The 25,327-nt window shown below is 38.7% G+C and overlaps 1 protein-coding gene across 1 annotated transcript in view; it reads left to right on the forward strand.

The window, feature by feature from the left end:
- The first annotated feature begins 13,706 nt into the window (after positions 1 to 13,706).
- Positions 13,707 to 25,327, forward strand: part of myo10 (myosin X) — an 84,228-nt gene continuing 72,607 nt past the window's right edge. The window contains exon 1 of the mRNA XM_083525447.1: positions 13,707 to 14,387. Within this exon, the coding sequence (XP_083381573.1) occupies positions 14,367 to 14,387 (21 nt within the window). The 5' untranslated portion in view covers positions 13,707 to 14,366. The remainder of the gene's footprint in view (positions 14,388 to 25,327) is intronic.

Consider the following 25,327-nt stretch of genomic DNA (forward strand, 5'->3'; position numbering starts at 1 on the left):
AAACTCTGGGCTTCTAGTAGTTCCTAGAATAGCAAAGTCCACTAAGGGTGGTAGAGCATTTTCACATTTAGCTCCTAACCTCTGGAATAGTCTTCCTGACAGTGTTCGGGGCTCAGACACACTCACCCAGTTTAAGTGTAGATTAAAAACATATCTTTTTAGCAAAGCCTACACATAACATACGTCTCACATCATAACCTTGTGCTCCAGAACATCTGATCACATGCACATTATCAACTTGTGCTGGTAATATCATGAACAGCAGCTACGATAATTGCTTCTCTTTCTCTCCCTTTCCCGAGGCTTCCTGAGGTTTGGCCAGCTCCAGTCACGTCCCACCTCATGAAGATTATGGACTTTTAAGAAGTAGATGCCGAACTCGCAAACAACCTGAACCATCTAGAGACGTACCAGTGCCAATTGGATCCCGCTACATGTGTGGTTTTGACATTGGACCTCCTGGAGTGTTTAAAGGCTCTGGCATGGAGAAGCTGATGCTGGATCTGTGATGATCACAAATGTTGAGCTCAGTAGCTCCTACTTTTATACCAAAGACTGTTGAAAGAACATTTACTTATAATCTTATACTCCAGTGCTCATGTTAGTTCTCACTCTCCAGTGTTCTGTATTGTTGAAAGATTTATGATCAAACTCTTGATGTCACCCAAATGGGTTCCCCTTTTGAGTCTGGTTCCTCTCAAGGTTTCTTCCTCATAACATCTAAGGGAGTTTTTCCTTGCCACAGTCGCCATGGCTTGCTCATCAGGGATAAATGCACACCATTCACCTTGACTGTTGATTTTTGTAAAGCTGCTTTGAGACAATGTCTGTTGTGAAAAGCGCTATACATATAAACTTGACTTGACTTGACTTGACTAAAAGCAGGTATCCCAGGAGGTTTGTGTGGTGTAGAATTCACATTTCTCAGGTTTCACATAGAGCCCGTTCTGGACCTGATGCACCAGCCGGGTGTGTTCGTCCATGGAATGGGAGAAGATCAGAAAATCCTCTAAATAAACAAACATGAAGCTGTTGAGCATGTCTCGGAGGACCTCATTGACTTTAAATGCTGAGGCCATAAGTTGCAAGGGGTACGTTCTGGACAGTGACAATGGTGTTGAGACCCTGGTTTGAACTGGCTGGCTGCCCCAGCTGGGGAGAAGGATGGTCGGATGATACCTGCTGCCAGGGACTCCTAAATATACTGGTTCATGGGCACTCTCTTTGGGGCTGATAACTGATACAGGCAGCCTGTGGGGAACTGGTTCCAGGAAGCAGCTCAATGGTACAGTCGAAGTGTCGGTGGGGAAGCAGGGAGGTTAACAAGGCTTTACTGCATGGTCATGATAGGTTTTAGAAACCAATGATAAATTTGAGAGTTAAGAAGTGACAACAGGCAGTGGTTTGGGTGGGGGAAAGGCGAGGCAGTGGCCAAAGCAATGCACACCCCAATCCAGAATATACCCTGTCATCCAGTCCTCACATGGGTTGTGTTTCTACAGCCAAGGGAACCTAAATATGATGGGGGCTTGGGGTGAGGAGGCTTGGGGTGAGGAGATGAACAGAAAGAAAAGCCACTCCTGGTGTTATTCCCCCACTGACATTAGTAGAGGTTTGGTGCGATGAGTGGCCCGGTCTAAAAGGGTGCCGTTAGCCTGATTAGTAGGGCTTCAGGTAGGGATTCCATGGGGACTTGTAGCTGCTTGGCAAGCTTGAGGTCGATGAACTCGGCGTCGGCCCCTGAGTCGACGAAGGCAGCCAATTACGTGCATTTCATTTAGAGGGAGTGGGGGAAGAGAGGCTCATGGGTGCTCCCTCCTTCACAGACAAGCCGTGCCTTTTACTAGGCAGGACGCGGATATGTGCCCTTTGCCTCCGCAGTAGACGCATAGACCCAGTGACCGATGTCTCTCCATCTCGGTGGGGGTCAGGTGAAGGTGCCCTATCTGCCATGGTCTTTTTTTCCCCAATAGCTAAAGTGTTTTTTTATTGCTAGTTCTTTGTTAGCAAAAAAAAAATAAGAAAAAGAAGAAGAGAATCTAAAGCATTATTGATTTACATTAGTCAAATAACAAGAAGGCTGGAGAATACTTTTATTTCTAACATACAGAAAAAAATTTTTTAAGGAAGCCTTAAAAGTTAAAGAAGCATACATATATTTACACAAACAAATATTTTATAATAGTTTTTTGTTGTTGTTTGTTTATTAAACTTTTTGGTGACCTCATTAGTCATACAGCTCATCTCAAACTACACTGCAGTCTGCAGAAGGCAAAACAACACCTCTTATATAAGCTTTTGCCCAGATATGGTTTAGATTCTATCAACACACCATTAACAAATCTTCTTCTTCTTCTTTCAGCTTTTCCTATCAGGGGTTGCGACAGCGGATCATCCGTCTCCAAACCCCCGTCTACAGCTTCCTCTTTCGAACCCAACCACCTGTATGTCTTCCCTCACCACATCCATAAACCACCTTTTAGACCTTCCTCTTTTCCGTCATCCTGGTGGCTCCATCCTCAGCATTCTTCTACCAATATACCCCAATGTCCCTCCTCTGCACATGTCCAAACCATCTTAATTGCACCTCCCTCACCTTGTCTCTGAAACGTCCTACATGCGCCTTCTTTCTAATAAACTCATTACTAATCCTGTCCATCCTCATCACTCCCAACGAAAACCTCAATATCTTCAGCTCTGCTACCTCCAGCTCCACCTGCTGTCTATTAATCAATGCCACTATCTCTAAACCATACAACATTGCATGTCTTAACACAGTCTAAAATCTTTCCCTTTTACTCTTGCAGATACCCTTCTATCACAAATTACTACTGCCACTCTTCTCCACCCATTCCACCCTACCTGCTCTCTTTTCTTCACTACACTATCCATTACTTTGCACTGTTGACCCCAGGTACCTAAACTCCTCCACCTTTACCACCTCTTCTTCCTGCAACCGCATCACTCCACTCCCCTTCCTCTCATTCACACACATGTACTCTGTTTTAATCCTACTGACTTTCATTCCCTTTCTCTACAGCACATACCGCCACCTCTCCAGGCTCTCCTCAACCTGCTTCCTACTCTCACCACAAATAACAATATCATCCGCAAACATCATAGTCCACAGAGGCTCCCGTCCATCAACCTGTCCATCACCACTGTAAACAGGGAAGGGCTCAGAGCCGATCCTTGATGCAGTCCAACCTCCACCTTGAACCAGTCTGTAGTTCCTACTGCACACTTCACTGCTGTCACACTGTCCTCATACATGTCCTGCACTACCCTCACATACCTCTCCGACACACTGGACTTCCTCATACAATACCACAACTCCTCTCTCGGCACCCTGTCATACGCTTTCTCTAAATCCATGAACACACAATGCAACTCCTTCTGACCTTCTCTATACTTCTCCATCAACATTCTCAAAGCAAATAATGTGTCTGTGGTGCTCTTCCTCGGCATGAATCCATACTGTTGCTCGACTCTTCCCATAACTTCATGGTGTGACTTATCGACTTTATTCCCCTGTAGTTACTGCAGGTCTGCACATTTCCCTTATTCTTAAAGATCAGTAACAGCACACTCCTTCTCCATTCCTCAGGCATCCCCTTACCTTCCAAAATTTTGTAAACAATCTTGTCAAGATTGTTTACAAGACTCCACTGCCATCTCTCCTAAACATCTCCACACTTCTACCGGTATGTCGTGGGGTTCTAGCAACTTTCCACTTTTTATCCTATTAATTGCTGCTTTCCCTTCCTGGTTACTAATCCTATACACTTCCAGCTTCACTATCTTCACACCATCCAACCTTCTCTCTCGCTCTTATTTTCCTTGTTCATCAGCTGCTCAAAATATTTCCTTCATCTACTCAAAACACTCTCCTCTCTAGTCAACATATTTTCATCCCCATCCTTTATTGCTCTAACTTGCAGCACATACTCCCCAGCTCGGTCCCTCGGTCTCCTTCCTTAGTGTCCAACTTCTCATACAGCTCTTAATATGCCTTTTCATTGGCTTAAGCCACATCTCTCTTTACCTGCTGCCACATCTACTTGTACTCCTGCCTACTTCTCTCATTACTCTGTCAATCGCAAATCTTTTGCCAGCCTCTTTCTCCTTATGCGTTCCTGCACTTACTCATTCCATCACCATTTCTCTTTGTCTTTTTTTCAATTTCCAAATATCACACCAAGTACCTTTCTAGCTGTCTCCCTTATCACTTCTGCAGTAGTTGCCTACTCATCCAGCACCTCTTCACCACCACTGAGCCCTTGTCTGAGCTCTTCACTGAACCTCTTAATACCTTCAGTTTCCACCATCTTATTCTTCTTTCAGTCTTCACTCTCTTGCTCTTCTTCTTCACCTCCAAAATCATCCTACGGACCACCATCCGATGCTGTCTAGCTACACTGTCCCCTGTCAACACCTTACAGTCTCCAATCTCATTCAGGTTGCATCTCCTACATAGAACATAGTCCACCTGTGTGCACCTTTCTTCACTCTTATACGTCACCCTATGCTCCTGCTTCTTCTTATAATAAGTGTTTACCGCTGCCATTTCAATCCTTTTAGAAAAATCTACCACCATCATCCCTTCCACATTCCACTCCTTAAGGCCATACCTACCCATCACCTCCTCATCACCTCTGTTCCCTTCACCTACATGCCCATTAAAGTCTGCCCCACAGATTTCTTATCTGTATTCTTTGTTATCAGAAACCTTTTCTTCTTTGGATCCTTTGAGAAAGGTTTGGGAAAGGGATAAGGGCCAGTCATTTACTGATGACGAATGGCTCTCTATACGAGAGGAGGTTTTTCATAAATCAATCTCAAGCTCTGTGCATGAACAAAACTTTAACTTTATATACAGGATATATCTTACCCCAGTACGCCTCCACAAAATGTACCCAAATGTATCTCGGATGTGTTTTAAATGCAAATCTGAAATAGGAACTTTGATGCATTTATTTTGGGACTGTAAGAACATCAAACCTTTTTGGCAGGAGGTACATGATATGGTTCAGAAGACGCTGAATAGACAATTTACTTTGTCTCCAACTATTTATTTACTAAACTGCAAAACATCATTGGATTCTCTACTGATTTACAGTCTTTGTTAAATATAATTACTTATCTGGTGAAGAAATGCATACTTATTCTCTGGTCACCACCAAAGGTACCAACTTTAAATATGTGTTTAGCACAAATGGCTAATCTTCTCCTTCTTTGAAAAAACTTACGTACAACTTACAGAATAAATCCGATGTATTCTGGCGGATATGGGCCCCTTTGTGGGATTTACTTACTCTGCAGGCAAGACCCTAGCCCTGATTTATGTTCTTCTTTTTTGTGTTTTGTTTTGTTTACCCTTTTGTAGTTGTTTCCATCCTGTTTTGATTTGCCCTTTGCCTTTCCATGGTCACTTTCTCATATTAGCATTATATTGTTGTTATTAATATGCTTGAGTGTATGCTGTGTATGTTGACTGATCGGCTCTGTTGTTGTTTTGTTTTAGTGAGAAAAATATAAATATATAATAAAAATAAAAATAAAATACAAAATAAGAAAATAAAGTCTGCCCCAATCACCAATCTTTCATTCCTAGGTACACCTTCTACCACTCCAGAATTTTTCCTTCTCCTTCATCTCACAACCCACTTGTGGAGCATAGGCACTGATGACATTTTTCATCACCCCTTCAACTTCCAGCTTCAAGTTCATCAATCATTAGAAACTCTGTTCACCTCAACTACACTCTTACTTAACTCTTCTTTCAGAATCACCCCTACACCATTTCTCTTTCCATCCACACCATGAAAGTACTCCCTTTCCACTTGGTCTCCTGAACACACAACATATCTACCTTTCTCCTCTACATCATATCAGCTACCTCTCTCCCTTTACAAATCATAGTACCAATATTTAATGTACCAACCCTAAACTCCACTCTCCTACACTTCTCCTTTTCCTGCTGTCTCTGTAGACATCTTTCTTCATTCCTTCTCCTCCTTCAGGCAGCAGTAGCCCAATTTCCACCTGTACCCTGTTGGCTAACAATACCTGTGGCGGTCGTTGGTAACCCGGACCTTGACCATTCCGGTATGAATTTCTAATTCGTGATCCACATATTTGTTTTGGCACGTTTTACACTGGATGCCCTTCCTAACTCAACCCTCCCTATTTATCCGGGCTTGGGACTGGCACTGAAAGTACACTGCCTTGTGCAACCCTATTGGCTGGGTTACCATTAACAAATAAATGTATTTACTTTTTTTGGCATTTTTCCTCCAGAATTTTTTTTTTATAACTTTCTTTTTTTCTTTTTTTTTTAACAATCATTAAACAATTAATAAAATCAATACAGGTTAGGGTTAACCCTTGCATATACCCTCTAAATCTTACCGCAAGTCATTCTGTCCTTCTTTTGGAAAAAAGAAATTGAGTGTAAAAACTCCATAAAGTATATAGCACCATTAAAATTTACAATACGATGTCCTTCATCCATTTCATACATTTAAAACAGTTAAAAGTTCAGTTTCTGTGCCCATGATGGGACACATCTCTACAGTACAGAATTCAGCTTTGCCATAAGACATTCATGTCACACAATTAGGTTTTGAATGGCTATCAACATAAATCTAATATTAGCTTATTGAATTTATCAACACCTATTCCAGTAACACACTGGGTGTGAGGTGGAAATACAGACAGTAACCCGAGCTCAAGATTGTACTCAAGAAACTCTTTCAGCCCCTGATATGTCAAGTACACATGAGTAGTTTGCATAATTTAAACAGAAAAATCAGAAATTGAAATGCTCAACCAGACACTGAATACAAGCAACTTTCCCATGTATAAATATTGATATAATCAATATCTTTAGATTTTAGTTATTGACCAGTTCTGACAAAAAATATTATGTCTATGGGGTTTTTGAAAGAAAATATTAAATCATTCATAATTACCCAGTTTATGCACTGTTCCAATTTAATTATGACTATAAATGATAATAAATTCTGTAATCTAAGTGTATTTGTGCTACACTGTGAACTCCTAGCTCTTCAGTAGAAGAAAAGGATTGTACATATCACAGCAACACCTGTAACTACAATATACCATACATTATTAAATTTCATTCATTTATATTAGTATAGTGCTTTGAACAATCTACATTGCCGAAAAGTTTATAATTGCTATAATTTTATATATAATTATATGTTTTTTCTAATAAGCGAACCAGTAGTGACTGTGGCAAGGAAAAACTTCCTGTGAAGGCATGAGGAACTTTGAGAGGAACCAGATTTAAAAGAGAACTTCATTGTTCTTGTAAAACCATCCCCAGCTACACAGAGTGGTCTCCAATTGAAGACATTTCCATCCAGAGGTAGGGTGTCGGGACGAATCGGGCAGATCTGAAAAGCAGAAAAGGACAGGATCATTGGTCGTTGATACCTCAGGAGCAGGAGAAAAGGAGGCAGGAGAGAGAAAAAGGATAGTTATACAGTATATAACGAATTATTCAAACCCTACACTCTGCACTACAATGCAACCTGCATCAGTGGTCACAAAGATCCCAAGAATAATTTCAAACTCTTGATAACTGACAGAAAAGCAAGAGTGATCAAGCTATCCAGTGTTCTCATAACTTTACATTAGTGCTGTTTTGTGTTTTGTGAACCACAGACACTAACAGCAACTCTGATCCTTGGGATTAAACTGAAATTTCCAAAATGTGCTACAACATGTTCCTTGTCTCCCACGGTGCACTGTAGCCACCATGAGCCTTCGCAGCATGTGTTCATGTCATCAGACATAATGCGCATGAAAACAAAGGAGTTTACATTAAGTAATGAACTGAAGTATTTACTGTAAGCAAAGTTGTTCTTAGAGACGTGTTCCTCTGAGCTTAATGCTGGGTTTCTGGAGCACTTCAGTCCAGATCATGACCTTATGAAAACTATCTTAGAAAATATTTAAACTTTTAAACTGTGAAAAACGGAAACTTCAATAAAATGTAGGACCACCACAAATTTCTCTTTGTCCTCTTTCCCTTTTGCCCTCTTTCACTCCCTGAGGAAAGAACTAAATCTTTATCAGGCATCTGAAGCCAAAGGAAATGTTTATGTTCCTGTTCCTGTGCTCAGATGCTCTTTGAGTCTGGGTTGTTTGTGTGAGAGTTTGTGTGTGTGCATGCAGTGGACCTCTTACTGGAGCAAGCAGTTTTCGAACATCCTGTAGACTCATGCTGTGTGTATGAATATGAAAGAAAAGGTTTCAATACGCTTTGATATCTCAGACACATGATTAAAGCTTAATACAATATGCTCACCATTTACAGTCAGCAGCACCAGAGATCAGTTTCATGTGAACAGCCCTGTATACTTACTGTATGTAACCTCGCTGTTCTAACTGAGTGGTCATAAAGGCTATCAAGTGTGTGTACCGTTGTGTGTTTTTGTCTACGTACGTCCACTCTCTAGTTTAACTCCTCAAGTTCCCATAACCTCTAACAGTTTCATTTAAAGTGGTAAAATTACGGTATAATGTGATTTATAATAAGTGAATAATAAGCAAGTGAAGATATAGGGTTATAAAAACAGTTTTAAGCTTGTTATTCGTGCAGAAATGTATTTATTTCATATAAATGACAACAATGAAAGTGACAAACAATTCATGTTTAAATTAATCTTGGAACAAGTGAGGACAAAGAAATGGAGCCCAATAACAGACTGACTGTGTGTGTGTGTGTGTGTGTGTGTGTGTGTGTGTGTGTGTGTGTGTGTGTGTGTGTGTGTGTGTGTGTGTGTGTGTGTGTGTGTGTGTGTGTGTGTATGAGAGAGTGTTTATTGTAATAATAATAATTGTTAAAGAAAGAAAGAAAGAAAGAAAGAAAGAAAGAAAGAAAGAAAGAAAGAAAGAAAGAAAGAAAGAAAGAAAGAAAGAAAGAAAGAAGTAACCAGCTCATGGTCAATTAGGACTCGTCAAAAGCATTTATGCATTATTTAAAACTGACTACTGGATACATTGTTATTCCAAAAGTATGTGGACAGCTGGCCATCACACACAATTGTGCTTGTTGAACATCCCATTTTAATCCATTTAGCTGTAAAGGCTTTTCACTGGATTTTGGAGTGCGCTTTAACCTATATGGAAACAATTTACCATAAAGTGTATCAGAATAAGACAGACAGACAGACAGACAGACAGACAGACAGACAGACAGACAGACAGACAGACAGGCAGACAGACAGACAGACAGACAGGTTTATGGCACCACAGATTGTAAAATATACTAAATTTAATTTCTATAATAGATAAAATATACTAAAGAATAAATATATAGATATACAGTATATAAGCTATAAAGAAGAAACAGATACAGGTACAGTGAGGGTGTGATTTTGTAGTGCTGTAAAGTTTTTATGTAAACATTGCTTATACACCAGCAGACCTTAGATTAATTAAAGTGACAGTGCAAACATGATCAAATTTGGTATCGTAAACAGTGTAAGAGCAGAAGAAGAAAGGGCATTAAAGTGACAGTGCAAACATGATCAAATTTAGTATCGTAAACAGTGTAAGAGCAGAAGAAGAAAGGGCATTAAAGTGACAGTGGTTGTGAACAGTGGATTTTGGTCAAGAACAGAGTGACTTTCTATATATCTAATTTATACAACTGAACAGTTGGCCTATTCAGGGCCTTGCTCAAGGACCCAGCAGTGGGAGTTTGGTGGTGCTTGAGATTTGAAAGTTTGCCCTTGCGAACGCTCTTGTGTCTAAATGTTAATGTCCAACAGGCACAATTCAAAATCTAGTAGAAATCTTTTCGAATTTATCATAACAGCAATATAAAGCCATAAAGTTTGGCAATGTTTTTCTATTTTTCTAAAGGTTCTGGTTCTTCCTTGTCAGCTGTAATTTAGTGTCATCCCTTTTATTCCTGTACATTCTATTACACTGTATAATAGTGAGCATACAGTATGTTGTTTTATGAGAATAAGGTCTAGCATTGTAAATGACCATATAGCGTATTGTAACCCATTTCTGACACAATCATGTGCATTTTATCAAAATGAAATGCAGCCCATTTGACCTGTACTCATCTCTGGAAAATTTGTCAAAGAGCAACACCATTTACCCTGCAGTGAAATATGCAAAGAGAAGTGTACTGCATATGTGGGCATGTCTGTTAATATGCATATTATTTAAAAACACTAGACTATAAAGATACATAGTCTTCTTGATTACTACACCATCTATCATAGTCAAAACAATGCATAGATACCGCTTACCAGGAAGTGAGATTATGGCAGTGAGAATAAGGTTTCGAGGACAGACAATTGGGTGCTCAAGGCTGGGTTTCAGAGATAATGTTAGTTTAATGGTGATAAGAGTGTATGGGTGTCTCTGTTTCACAGTGTAAAAACAAATCCCTAGTTAATTTTCACTAAATCACTGATTCAAAGTGACACTCGTGTGAATTTACTCCCATACACAAAGCACAAGAGGCAGAAAACACAAGAATGCAGATGTGTAGTTTAAAACTGCTGATCCAGACTGACTAGGAATTTGTTTTAAAAAACAATATATAATTAACTAATGTGGTTTTGAAATAAGAACATTTTTTAGGCTTTTCAGACAGAAAGGTCTGTCAATGTTGACATTATGTTGAACAAAGCAAAAATAGAGATATTTACACACCAAAAAACAAAGAAAACAAAGACTAAATTATATAGCCGATTAATCATTTTTTAAATGTGCCAAGAAAACTATTCACTACAGTGCTCTGTGGGAATCTGTTTCACTTCTTTTTTAATATTTTGACTTTTTGACTATTCCTAGTCCAGTTTATCCAGCAAATCCCTGTAGCAGGTACAGTAAGTAAGGAATAAATCATGATGGTGCAAGCATCTATAAAAAAATAATTTACCAGTGATTTTTTGGTAAGTGCTTACAGCTAAATCACGTTTGAACAATAACTCCCCTAACCATAGGGAGGACAGGTTTTGGAGGGATTAAGTAACAGTAACAGCAACAGTAACAGTACAGTAAAAGTATAAGTTTATTACAGTATATATATATATATATATATATATATATATATATATATATATATATATATATATATATATATATATATATATATATATATATATATATATATATATATATATGTATGTATGTATCAGTGGCAAGATGTGTATTTGGTACCTGGTCCTTCAGTGGGGACTTACCCGACTTAATCCACCTCTTAATACCACCACTATCACATCGCAATTATAGAAACCATTAATACTATACAAAAACGCAATATAAGAACATGTGGCATTACAGAGAGAGAGAGAGAGAGAGAGAGAGAGAGAGAGAGAGAGAAAGAGAGCGAGAGAGAGAGAGAGAGAGAGAGAGAGAGAGAGAGAGAGAGAGAGAGAGAGAGAGAGGCATTTCACATATGGGGGGTAAATTCCATTTTACTAAAGCAAGAAACCAAGTTAAGACAACTCCAACCCTCTACACTACAACTCCAGCTGTGCCACCTACATACTCTGGAGCAGTCTAAAATCAATATTTGTCTAATAACATGACAAAACATTAAAAAATTAAATTAAATACAACCTACTCACCAGAGATCAGACTTAAAATATTTTGCACCGCTCCTCAGAGGCTGTAAGCCAGTGGTACCGCTCGTAGGCACTGATCTGGAAGTGGCAAACAAACCCTGTCCTAGGCTGAGACAAGCTAGCTGGTTTCGGGGTTGGCCAACCTCTTGACTAGCTTTTCTTGAAAATGTATTTTTAAGTATGTTCGTGACCTGTATATTTACAGTACAAAAATACACTATTGTGTTACCTCATGTCCAGTCACAGTGGTCTCTTTCCTTCCAAATTCTACATGACATTTGAAGCAAAAAAAAGCTAATCTTTCTTAGGTTTTCTGCTCATGCTGAACCACAGGGCAGTGAAAAATGCTCAGAACACACTCGGAGCACACACACTTTCAACACATATAGGAGCTGACAGATACCCATGATTGGCTAGGGTCAAACTCCCAATGACAGGGTGACAATGTGTCTTTTGCATCAACTTAAGTATTTTGATGATACCACTGAATCCATTACACTACAATAGTAATTAATTTAGAAATCAAGTTTTTTTTTTTCAAATACACTGGTCGTCTTTTATTTATCAGTAATAATCTGGTAATAATCAGTAATATTTTATGTAAAGGTCAGTGATAAAGCCATAAGTGATAATAATCAATTTATTTATAATTACAATTGATAATAATGTATTTATTGTTGTTATAGGCTCCAGGCTCTTTAGCAGAGATGCCCGAAATAGGGCCTGGGACCAAAGTTAGCTGGGGTGCCCTTTAATTGGCCCCCATCATGCCTTATATGAGTAGAAAAATAAAAATAAATAAAAAAAAAAACAGGTAAAAAAAATAATGACAAAAATGTTCATTTCTAATTTACAATAAACATTTTTTTTTGCTTTATTTTGAAGCTTCCAAAATGTTTTTATTTGAATTACACATAAGAATATAATTGAATTTGACTTCATTTTTATTTTAAGTACATGCATACTTTAAGGTTGCAGGTATTACATGCTTTGTCACTCAATGAACAGTTAATTATGATGAGTTTTTGGCAGTGGCACACAGACAAGTGGAAATCTGTGGTTTTGAAAGAATACTGTACAACATTTGTCATCATCATAAAACAAAATATTGTTCAGCTTTTTCAAAGTGAGTGGTTACTGAAATGCAACATTTAGGCACTCAATCAAATTAGATTTTTGGCCCTTTATAGAAAAACAGATATACACAACACATCATATGACTTGTTTTGAGAGGTGTTACTGCTAGAAATAACCAACCCGTATTTACTGTATCATGCACATTCTGTAAAAGAAAATCCTTTACACACAATCAAGACTGGTCAAGGTTATTGTGAGGAGGGAGTGAGCATGCAGTGTGAGCAAACTAGAGCCTGTGATGACCTTTAATTTGCACCGCTATGCATTATATAGAAAAATGGGAAACATTTTGGGGAAAAGCCATTGACACAAATCAATTTTAAATCAAAATTAATCATTGAGAAAATAAATGAATTTGATTTTTTTTTGTTACATGCATACTTCAAGGTGAAGGTACTCCATTCTTTGGAACACTAATTATAGAGAGGTTGATGCAGTAGCAAAAAGACAAGAGGAAATCTTCTGTGTTTTTTGAAAGAATACAATATTTGTTCTTGTCATGCAACATTTGGGGCCTTAATGAAGTTTCATAGAAAACTACTGATCTACTTCTGATCTATGCATTTCAGTTGTTGCCAAATGCATGCAGCTTTTCCCCCTCATTTAACTTGACACACAGATATACACAACACACCACGTGACCTGTTTGTTTACTGCTAGAACTATCCTACCTCTATTTATCATGCACACTCTGTGAAAAAATAATAATCAAGACTGCTTAAGGTTATTGTGAGGAAAGAAGTGAGCGTGCAGTGTGATGCACCCTGGAGTCATCCTCAAAACTTTCGCGTGAAACTTGGCAGCCTGAAGCCCTCACTGTACCTCACCGTGAAACGGCAGGAGGAGCGCACGAGGCACGGGACGTCTATAGCTTTTTTCCCTTCTCATTCAAACAACGGACAGGGCGGAGCTAGAGGAGAGAGAGAGGGAGCGAGAGAGAGAGAGAGAGAGAGAGAGAGAGAGAGACTCAGCGCGAGTTTGACTGTAGACAGAGTTGTCGCTGATGCGCGCGCCACCACGCCGCAAGAACCAAGACTTTGAGCTCGGAGGGGACGGCGGATCGCCGGAACTGCAGTGCGCGTGAACGCGGACTCGTGTGTAATCTCTGAAACAAAGAAGTGTCCTCTCCTCGCCGGAGACAGAGAGAAAGAGGGACTCCAAACTTGACTTGAGAGAGAGAGAGAGAGAGAGAGAGAGAGAGAGAGAGAGAGAGAGAGAGAGAGAGACTGCGATCTGGACTGAGAGAGAGAAAGAGGGACTGCAATCTGGACTTGAGAGAGAGAGAGAGATAGAGATAGAGAGAGAGAGAGAGAGAGAGAGAGAGAGAGAGAGAGAGAGAGAGAGAGAGAGAGAGAGAGACTGCAATCTGGAACTTAAGAGAGAGAGAGAGAGAGAGAGAGAGAGAGAGACTGCGATCTGGAACTTAAGAGAGAGAGAGAGAGAGAGAGAGAGAGAGAGAGAGAGAGAGAGAGAGACTACGATCTGGAACGGGAGTGTTTGAAATGGACAGCGGATTGAACATCTGTAATTAGAGCACTGATCAAGACCGCGACTGCGTGAGGTTTATGAAGTCCTCTTGGGCTCTTGGCAGGATCAGGGATCATGGATAACTTTTTTACAGAGGTAAGCTTCCTGTGAAATATCATTCATATCATGTGCATCGTACAGAAGTTGTTGTGACACGCTGGGACAAGCAGACGAAGCGCTGGACGTCATATTTATTGCAAAAGAAGGAGAAATCCCGCATTCCTTCTTTTTATTTCTTCCTTCTCTTCCTTCATCCTTTATTACATCCGCGTTGCGTTTATTTCTTCTAGACACTGCGCGCGCGCGTGTGCGCGCGCGTGTGTGTGTGTGTGTGTGTGTGTGTGAGCCGGTTGCCGGTTTGACCAGGGTTAAACAGTTTGGAGCGCTTCCCGGAGGAATTCTCTGGCATTTCCTTACCTTTTCTCCTGTTTCCTCTCTCCAGTCCAATAGCTATTATTAGGCTGCGCACTCCGTCTGAATCCAAAAGCAACCCCATGCCTGATGCACCAACCACCCGATTTTACTGCCCACAATGTGCCCAGGTCCTCAGGCCTGGTCATGTCACCCAGCAGCACATCATAGAAGCATTTGTTCATGACCTTGGGGCTGTATAGGGGGCTTGTAGTGCTATGAATAGATTAGATGCACTAGTAGTTAGAAGAAAATACAAACATCAAATTATCTTCTTTTTTTTATTTTATTTTAAAATGCAACTTATATGCAGCTTATTTGGACAACTATATATATATATATATATATATATATATATATATATATATATATATATATATATATATATATATATATATATACTTAATTATTTTAGTATTTAATCAATTGTATCACTATGAATTGAAATGCATTGAAATTATTCAATCTGCCAAAATCCGCAGTCCCAACTAATTGATAGGTCACTCCAGCTTGGTTGGAGTCAGCAAGTCCAAATGAAACAGTTTAAAACGACAAGATGAAGAACAGCAATATAAATAGTATATGTAGTTGGAAGCAGAGATGATCGGAGTCCAATAACTTCCCATCAAGAAGCTCCTATAGTGCATAATCAGCGTAAGGTTAAATATAGATTTACTTCTTAATTTTTTCCATACAGCTTTTTTACTCCTGTGTTAGACGTGGTGAGATACCCAAAACCATGTACCATACATGTGCATGAAAAATGTTATGTATAAGCAGAATCACTGAAAGAGATTTGACCTTTCTATTTTTTGTACCTCGCTTGTCTTTATAATTGGCCGCATTTGAGACTCTGTCACAGTTTTGATCATCTCTCAGACAAATGTGGAAGAAAAGTATTTATATATTTTATACTAAAATGGGTGAGAGTGCATAATTTGGCTCTCTGCTCAATATAATCTGTGTCTGATTGTAACTCTGGTATGGGTTTTGGTTCGCATGTTAACACGATTAGGTATTAGGTTCATTTTGACAGGCCAGAGACAACATTAGATAATAAAATGTACAGAGAATGTAAATCGGTAGATGCTATAGCTATAGATTTGTTATCTGCACTCTGTTTCAGCTAGATAGATTTAGAATCCTAGCTGGCTCTGTATAGATCGGAGATGCCCAAACTAGGGCCAGATGACCTTTTAAAAATGGCATTTGAAAAAAACCTTAAGGACCAAAAACATAAGGAAAAATTAGGACCAGCTTTAGAGACTCATTAGAGGTCACTGAATAGCTAGACATAAACTTAGTTGTACAATAAATGTGATTTTTTTTCCATCGAACTACAACTTTGAAAATAAAACTGCATTAGATTACAGAGTTTTTTTATAGATTTTTTTTTTTATGATAGATTTTTAATGTGTAATGTTAAAATTAACCGTGATAACTTTATAAACTCAGTGTTTGATACAGTGCAACATTTGTTTTTCGGCCCACGGCCCTCAGTCACGTTTGATTTTATGGCCCAATCTTTGGGAAAGTCCCTATATTCATCCTCTGCTATGTGAAATTACAGCATGCCATATCTTTTCCCTTATGTTTTAAATAGCTAGCTAAAGTTAGGCGAACAGCTCGTCCTACAGGACACATGCTGTCCTGTACAGTAAGAGCAAACCGACTCATACTACCCACAAAAGACAGGGCTTTTTTTTTAAAAGGCTTTTCTCAGTCATTCCATGGTAAGAAATTGTTAGAGTCAAACTAATAAAGTGATTTTTTTTTTTTTTTTGCTCATAACATTATGATATATTCCTTCTGAGGTCGTGGAATGCAACTAATTTCTATCTTCTTAATATTCTCATAATGCTGTATCATTTCTTCTTCAAGATAGTGCTAGTGTATTAAATGTGCTGTTTGGATGTAGCCTGATATTCCACTATTAGTGAAGTAAATATGGCTGACTAACTGTTTACACTCTCTCTACAGTATAGTGTGTATGATGAGTCAATAAAAGGGTTCGGCGTAGTGATGTCAACACCTGGAGAGTTCCTCTGAGTCACCTGTGAGCTGTTCATTACGCAGATGGTGGCTGTTTTTTTTTTGTTTTTTTTTACCTGCCGGGTTTGACGAAACCATGACGTGTTAGAAAATGTTTCCCAATCTTTTCAGGTACCATGTAGTCATGACTAGTGTCTCTCTCTCTCATCTGGACTTGGAATATCACCAAAGATCAAATTAAAAGCCCAATTTTTGGCGAGTGAAATGGCTCCTGTGCAGCCAGGCTTCGCTTGCTAGTGTCAAATATCATCAGGCTGCTGCCTATCTGCTCAACACAAAAGAGCCTTTAGAGTCTTTAAGTGAAAGGGCAAAGGCACGCGGAAGCCGGTTACTCACAGGCATGCGCATTTATACGATGAGAATTGTTTGGAGTAGCGGTTTTCAAAGTGCTGTACAGAAACCCCCAGAGCTCTTAAAAAAGGCTAATAAATTGTACCTTTCTGTGTTCAAACACATGTCAGTGAGGTTGTCACTGATGGATATGTGTTTCTGATACACTCCTTCCTCCTAGAAAAGTGAATAAAGTGTGCTTTTGCAACTTTAAACTTTTGCAAAAAAAAGAAAGCATATTTGTGTAGCTTGTACATTTAAGCTTTGTAGCTTAGACCTGTACATTTACATAATTAGAGTTTAAATTCTGATTGGCTGCTCAGTTTGGTAATATAGAGGTTAAATTAGAAGTATAAAAGTGATTGTACATTTTATTTTATAACATGGGGTAGGTAATGAAGATTTCCTAAATTAAAACGTTGGTGAATAGTGAGTATTTGATAGTTTAGCTATAGATTATAGATTATAGCTATAGGCTATAGATTCTAGCCTACTAAAAAGCCACTAGGGTATGTTTTTTATTAGCGTTTTTTAACTATTTTTTATTTAAGGTAATTCTCAGTTCCGTGTAGAAAGAGTGTGAGGCAGTAGAAATTACGATGAGAGCAAGCGTATTACTTTGGAAGTCACTGAATTCTCCAACAATAAGATCACTTGTAATAAATGTAAACTGCTGATTACTTTCTCTTCCTGCTTCTGGCTGAACGCCTCCTGAACGGTTTAATAAATAATTATTTAAAGTCAAGCCAAAGTCCACACCCAGCAGGTGTGCTCGCCTGGAGATCTACTGGTCTAGCTGTATTTCTGTTTGTACTTGTGCAGCTGCCTGTAAGCACCTGCATTTTTTAAAAATTCGCCCCGTGTGTGTGTGTGTGTGTGTGTGTGTGTGTGTGGTTCTAATCGAGCTGATTTAGCACACTCACTAAGGTCAATGTGTTTCTCCAGCAGTTAAGGGTTGATTCCTGCTGTCCTGTAACTGCCATGGCACAGTAACGCGCAGGAGGCCAAAAGTTTCAAGATTAATTTTACTAACAGCTACGATGAAGTGATATAAAAAAAAATCTTGAAAACATAAATTAGATTTCAGCCCGGGCTTTTGTTTTAAGATCATTGAACTTATTGTTTGCTAAGAAAAAGTGGAGGCTTGTGGTAATTGAAACTACCACACTTGCTTTGTATGTGTGTGTTTTTTTACAAACATTTGTGCAGTGTATCCTTGAATCAGTAGGTGTGCATTCATTCTATGTAACATCTGTAACAGCAGCTCTGGCATTTATAATAATACAATGATAAATTCGTTTTTCGAACATTTTCAAGTAGTTTATTAGAAACTCCGAACTTTCAAGCTACTCACGTGGATCTCATCTCAGTTGTAAAAGTGGGTTATAAAAGTTCCTGAAACAGGAATAATGATCACTTTGTGAATTCTTCGATTATTCAACTCAGTCATGATCCAATGACTGTATACAGTGTAGTCGTTGTGGCACAAGCAAAAACAGGAAATTACCTGTCCTATGTTAAATGCAACCATAAATATAAAAACTCATGGTCTGTTCTTCTTAATAAATTAAGCATTGTAATCACTGAAAGTTGGTTTACTGTGGAATAAGTTGAATAGCAGACTTTTGGTCTGTTTTGTTAGATATAATCTATAATCAGAAATAATCTACTTTAAGTTTTCTTGTATAGAGCATAATGAAGTGGTAAGAAAGGTGTATCATGTGGGAACAAAGAAAGAAACACAAGTCTACAAAATTACCCAACAACGATAGTAATACAAGTCTAATGTGTGTGAGAGCATATGTCTAATCCTGTAGCTCAGTAGACAGATAATGAGTGTCACTGTGTCAGTGTGTCGCTTAGACAGCGTGTGTGTGTGCGCGTGCATGCGTGTGTTAATGCATGCGTGTGTGAGTTCTGCTCGTGTGCACGACTCACTAAGAGCTCAGAGAGTAAATTTGGTCAGTGAACATCATGTGGAGTTGCCTGGATGTTGTAACAGGCGATGTTGTAGCACTGTAAAACATATGTCACGAGAGACTCTCAGTAAAGCTACAAGTCAGCGGAAAACAGAAACACGCTCATTCTTTTCCATCATTTTTCTTCTCTCTCTCTCTCTCTCTCTCTCTCTCTCTCTCTCTCTCTCTCTCTCTCTCTCTCTCTCTCTCTCTCTCTCTCTCCCCATCTCTTTTTCGCTCCAGATCACCCACCCTTTCTCTCACTTCCTGTAGAGCTGCTGTTAACATTCCAAGAGTCTCTGAAACTGCTGTTTGGTCCTCACACACACACACACACACACACACACACACACACACACACACACACACACACACACACACACACACACACACACACACACACACACACACAGTAAAGGGTTTAGTTCCTATAATACCTGCTCTACCCCATACTCAGCCATGAAACATAATCCCCCTTGTTATCCTTCCATGCTTGGTGAGCAAAGTAAAACACACACACACACACACACACACACACACACACACACACACACACACACACACACACACACACACACACACACATACACACACACACACACACACACACACTTTAATCACATCTATGACCCAGGCTTATTTTCTCTGCTCTTTCTAATCATTTTAACTCCAGGAAACGTGCACACACACACACACACACACACACACACACACACACACACACACACACACGCGCGCGCGCGCACTCCAAATTACAAGTAAGAGCCCAGAAATGAATGATGTTATCATCATGTCCTAGCTGTGGTTGATTTTTTATGAATTTAATTCGATTTCTATTAGTCATTCATGAATATATAGGGAACAATTTTAATAATCATGGTTGTCACTTGGGAATATCTGAACCAAAGCTGATGCTGCTAGACACTTCATCTAATTTGGATTCACCTAAATTGTGTAGTGTGATTTAAAGTGAGCCTCTGGAACAGCTTCAGTGATGGTACAGAGTTCTACAAGACTCAGGAAGAATAATTGAGGTGAATGAACTCTAATCCACTAAAATATATATTTTGATGGTATATTTTGATTAGGTAGGGATCTAAAGACATCAAAAGGCATAGCAAAGCATTTACATCAGGGTAGGGGGCCATCCTCAAAGATCCCACTCCAATCCAAGTGTTTCATCATAGGGTTAAAGCTAAACAGACAGAAGAACAGCACAGACAAGTGGGGACACGTGAGAAACATCAACCATAGCAATACAGTCTCCTTTACAGTATAACAGAGCACTTTATTTTTTTAAATTGTCACCGTGTAAATATTAAAAATTGACAATCTAACCGTTAGCCAAAAATTTCGGCGTGTATTACAGCCTGTGTTATTTTGTTCATCACTAGCGCTAGCTAATGCAGGCTGACTAGCTAGGTTATGATGCAGGTTCTATGGGTAACATGTAACAAAATCTGTTACCTGATTGTGCCATAAACATGAAGTCCCTTAAATGACAAATAGGAATGTTTTGATAAGAAATCACAATTAGACATTTAAGAGAAGCTTATAAACCACTTAGAATTCAGTTTGATTTGATTGTTTTATTGTTGTATAGCACTTTTAAAGTTGTCACAAAGCAGCTTTACAAAAAGACATGGATTAAGAACCATCGAAGACTTCAAACGTTTAGTTGCATAAGGGGACTTTAAATGTAAATATGTGGTTTGCCTTTACTTTGTAAAAACAGCTTGTGCGCACAAACACAGGTCCATATACCAGCAATAACTGGGTTGAAACAGATCTTTCAACAATGCTCTGTATCCCAGCTGACACCTGCTTTCTCTAACACACACACACACACACACACTAACATACACACAAGTGTCTACCTCCACACATCAGATAATTGACTCCAAAAAGTAGGACAGTTAGCCACGTTCCTAGTGAGTCTGTGTGTGTGTGTGTGTGTGTGTGTGTGTGTGTGTGTGTGTGTGTGTGTGTGTGTGTGTGTGTGTGTGTGTGTCTGTGTGTCTGTGTGTCTGTGTCTGTGTCTGTGTGTGTGTTTTGCAGTGGTGGAAAGTAAGGAAGTAAATGTAATTCGTTACTGTACTTAAGTAGCTTTTTCGCATATCTTTATTTACTAAAGTATTTCCATTTGGGGAGACTTTTACTTGAACTTCACTACATTTCAAAGTCGAATATCTTTTTATTTGACTACATTTTGTGAAATCACTCCTTTTTATTTGAGTGGATAAAAACTTAACTTGTTTTGATTGGCGCTTGGTGTATCTACTTAGCACGAACATACAGTTCAGCTTCAGTTCAACAGCAAGCAGAACATTTTGCGAGGAATAAATGATGGAAGAAACTCCTGACTCAAACCCCTGCCAATTTATTTTTAGTAGTTTAAAAGAAGGTTTAATAAATATCAATCAGTGTTTGACTCATTAATATCATTCTGTTAATAGATCGGTGTGCTAAAAGTAACATTAGAGTCTTTTCACATAAACTGATTAAGCAAAGAGTATTGTGACAAAAATAATAATAAAAACATTATAGCTATAATAAATCATAGTACTTTTGATACTTAGTATTTTTAATGGCAAACATTTTTACTCAAGTGAAAGTTTAAAGGGAGCACTTTTATTTTTATTAGAGCAATATTTTACCATACTGTGTCTTTACTTTAATTTAAGAACATTGCTTGTGTACTTTGTCCACTATTGTGTGTTTGTTTTTGTGTCAAAGAAGGGGGTGATAATTGTTACAATTATAATATATAGCCATATACAGGTTTAGGTTTGGTTCTGTTCAACCTTGTTTGCATCTACAGTAAACTCGTCTACTGGGGAAAAAAAACGTATACATCTGCTCGTCAAAGTAAATGAAAATCAGCCAGAACTGTTTATTTAATAAGAAGTTAAATAAACATTGAATAAACTTACAAGGTAAACAAATGATCCATCACTGTAGAGACGTGTGGTCACCATATGTGGCTCCAAGTGTGCATTTGAAAATACAGTGTACACATCTGGGCAGAAAAAAAAAAAAGGAACTAGCAAAATATGAGACTTTTCATGGTGTTAGAGACAAATCATTGGTCAGGAAATGAGCATGAAGGAAGCATATGGAGTGCTGAGACGTCTTGTGCCTCCATTTACCTGTTTTTCCTTAAAAAGTGTTCGAGGAAAAGCTAGCAACAGTGAAAATCGCTTCTATTTTTATCTTGTACACCAAGGTCAATCATAAATCTCTGTGTTTACAAATGTATGTATTCAAATCACCAGGTGTATGAAGTAAAATGAAGAGGATTGTCTGTTCATTCTGTAAAAAAGCTGTTGAGAACTTTACACACGAGAGAAAAGCTACAATATACTAATGTATCTGTTACTTTATCTATGTGTTTCATTTCTACTCATTTCCTGACCAGTGATTTTTTTTTTTAAGACCATTTAACTATTCATATTTTGCCATTTTGCCATTTTGCAAACATCAATGCAGGCTAGAGTTCAAACAGAAAGGACACCCTGATAAACACAGATTTACACACATACACAAAAACTCTCTCTCACACACACACACAACACACACACACTGAAGAGAGACCGAGAGGTCACAGAGTGTGTGAGAGACAAATTCTGGCTTTTAAAGCATGCAGGAATCTTCTCTTATTAATATCCTGTTTTTCTGTTGAATGTATACGATATCTGATCCCTCTCTTCCTGTCCACAAGAGTGATTGAGTTAAGGGGAGAGAAAGAGAGACAGAAAGACGGACATGCAGACAAAGCAAGTGAGAGATAGTGAGAGAGAGAAAGACAGAGTGAATGAAAGAGTATTGAAAACAGCGAGTGAAGAGAAAGAATAAGAAAGAGAGAGACAGAGAGATTCAGAGAGACAGAAAGAGAAAGAGCAAGTGGAGAGAGAGAGAGAGAGAGAGAGAGAGAGAGAGAGAGAGAGAGAGAGAGAGAGAGAGAGAGAGAGAGAGAGAGAGAGAGAGAGAAGGGGAATGAGAGAAAATGAGAGACAGAGAAAGATAGAAAGACAGAAAATGGGAAAATGAGTGACAGACAAATTGAGTGAAGAAAGAGAATGAGAGAGAAAAAGAAAGAGAGAGCTAGTGAGAGAATGCAAGAGAAGGAGAGACAAAGAGCGAAAGAGAGAGAGCAACAGAAACAGCAAATAGAGAAAGAGAGACAGAAATCTTCTGAGACAGAAAGATAGAGAGGAGGGGAGAGACAGTCAAAGCGAGAGAAATAGTAAGTGAGAAAGAGACAGAAAGAGTGAGTGAAGAGAGAGAGAGAGAAAGGGAGAGAGAGAGAGTTAACTTCTTAAGTCAGTTTCTACTTAATTCAGCAATCAAGCACGATCTTCTTACACACTACGGTTCATGTGTTATTACACACATACACACACACACACACACACACACACACACACACACACACACACACACACACACACACACACATACATGCACTCTTATGGGTATGTGTAAGATTTTACATAAGTTTTTACATAACCTAGACTATGTTTCAGTGTGTGTGTGTGTGTGTGTGTGCGTGTGTGTGTGTGTGTGTGTGTGTGTGTGTGTGTGTGTAGTGCTGAACATGCACACTAAGCAGTAAAGAGATTAGCTCTGGCTTGTTTCATCCCTAAAGACTGTACAACATGGCAGGAATATTTTTTTAACAGGTCAGGAGAGGAACATAATAGATCAGGCAAAACATCACACACACACACACACACACACACACACACACACACACACACACACACACACACACACACACACATTGATCTTCAAAGAAATAGATTTTTCAAAGGGATATTACAGGCTTTTTTGTGCACATGAAAAGTTCTTTTCTCTGTTCACTCAGGAAGAGTTTGTTGATGCTTTACTTGGCAAATGATGACCCGTTTGATTGTGAGCGTGTGTGTGTGTGTGTGCGCACGCGCGTGTGTGGGTGCATGTGTGTGCCTGTGTGTTTGCTCTCTTTTAGACGAAGTGGAAGATTTAAGGATTGCTGTAATGTGATTGTTGGAGGATGTAGTATTTATACACCGTATGTCTGTTAGTGCACTTTGCTCTGAGAGCCGTTCCTGTCTGGAGTCCTTCTGCCAGCCAATCAGCTCCCACTCAAACAGGAAGTTTACTTTTGACACACTCGCACAAATTGAGTGTACCAGCCAAGTCAATTACATTCAAGGATCTTTCTTTCACACACAGACACACAAGCAAGTCAAGGCAACATGAATTTATATTCCGGTTACATACACCGACCAGGCATAACATTAGGACATTATAACAATATTACTGGTGTGAATAACACTGATCTCTTTATCAAGTCACCTGTTAGTGGGTGGGATACATCAGACAGCAAGTGAACATATTTGTACTTAAAATTCACGGTTTGATACGTACCTCGGTTTTTAAGTCACGGTTCGGTTCAATTTCGGTACTCTTGGGGGAAGAAATGCAAAACAAAAAATATAATAAAATACAATACTCAGTTCAATAATATATAAAATAAAATATAAAATGATAAATCAATTTAATGCAATACACTTTTTATTATATTTATTAAATTGAGTAATCATTTTAATTGACAGAAATAAAATAAATAAATGGACAAATGTAATATTGTACATTTGTTAGACCCCAATTGGGTAATATAGATTTGTATGTAAGTGTGTGTGTGTTTGTGTGTTTTTAGCATTTAATATTTAATTTTCTAAAGATATGATCTTATGTCAGCATACTTTAACAAATGTCTTTATTTTTTCCAACCTTCATTCATTCACTTCCTCGAATTGTCAGGATTTTCTCCTTGAAAATCTGAGAAATCCTTAAAGCCTTAAAGCTTGGACATAAAGCACTAAAGAATCCATAGCGCTAGTGTTGCTAGCCGCTAGCCACTTCCATGTATGCGCAAAATAAATCTTATTACCGGTAGGCAGTAAGTAGCCACAGTGACATTGCGCTAACTCTATTTTCTTTGTGTACCCCTTGCAGTGTTTTGTAGGTTTTCAAGTTTTATAAAAAAAAATGCACTAAAAGTGCAAGGCGGAGACTAAACAAACTTGCCGTCCGACAGTTAATACGCTGCTGAGGGAAAATTTCAGTGGGAATACGTGTACTGTTACACCCCTCTGAAGGATTTAATGATGTTAATTCTCGACTGGTCAGGACTGTTGTGGCTGCAAAAGGGGACCAACCCAACATTAGGCAGGTGGTCATACTGTTTCACCTAATCGCCATATAATTTGATTCTACATTACTGACACACACTCACTC

The sequence above is a fragment of the Silurus aristotelis genome (assembly GCF_946808225.1).
Source record: "Silurus aristotelis genome assembly, chromosome: 22".
NCBI lineage: Eukaryota > Metazoa > Chordata > Actinopteri > Siluriformes > Siluridae > Silurus > Silurus aristotelis.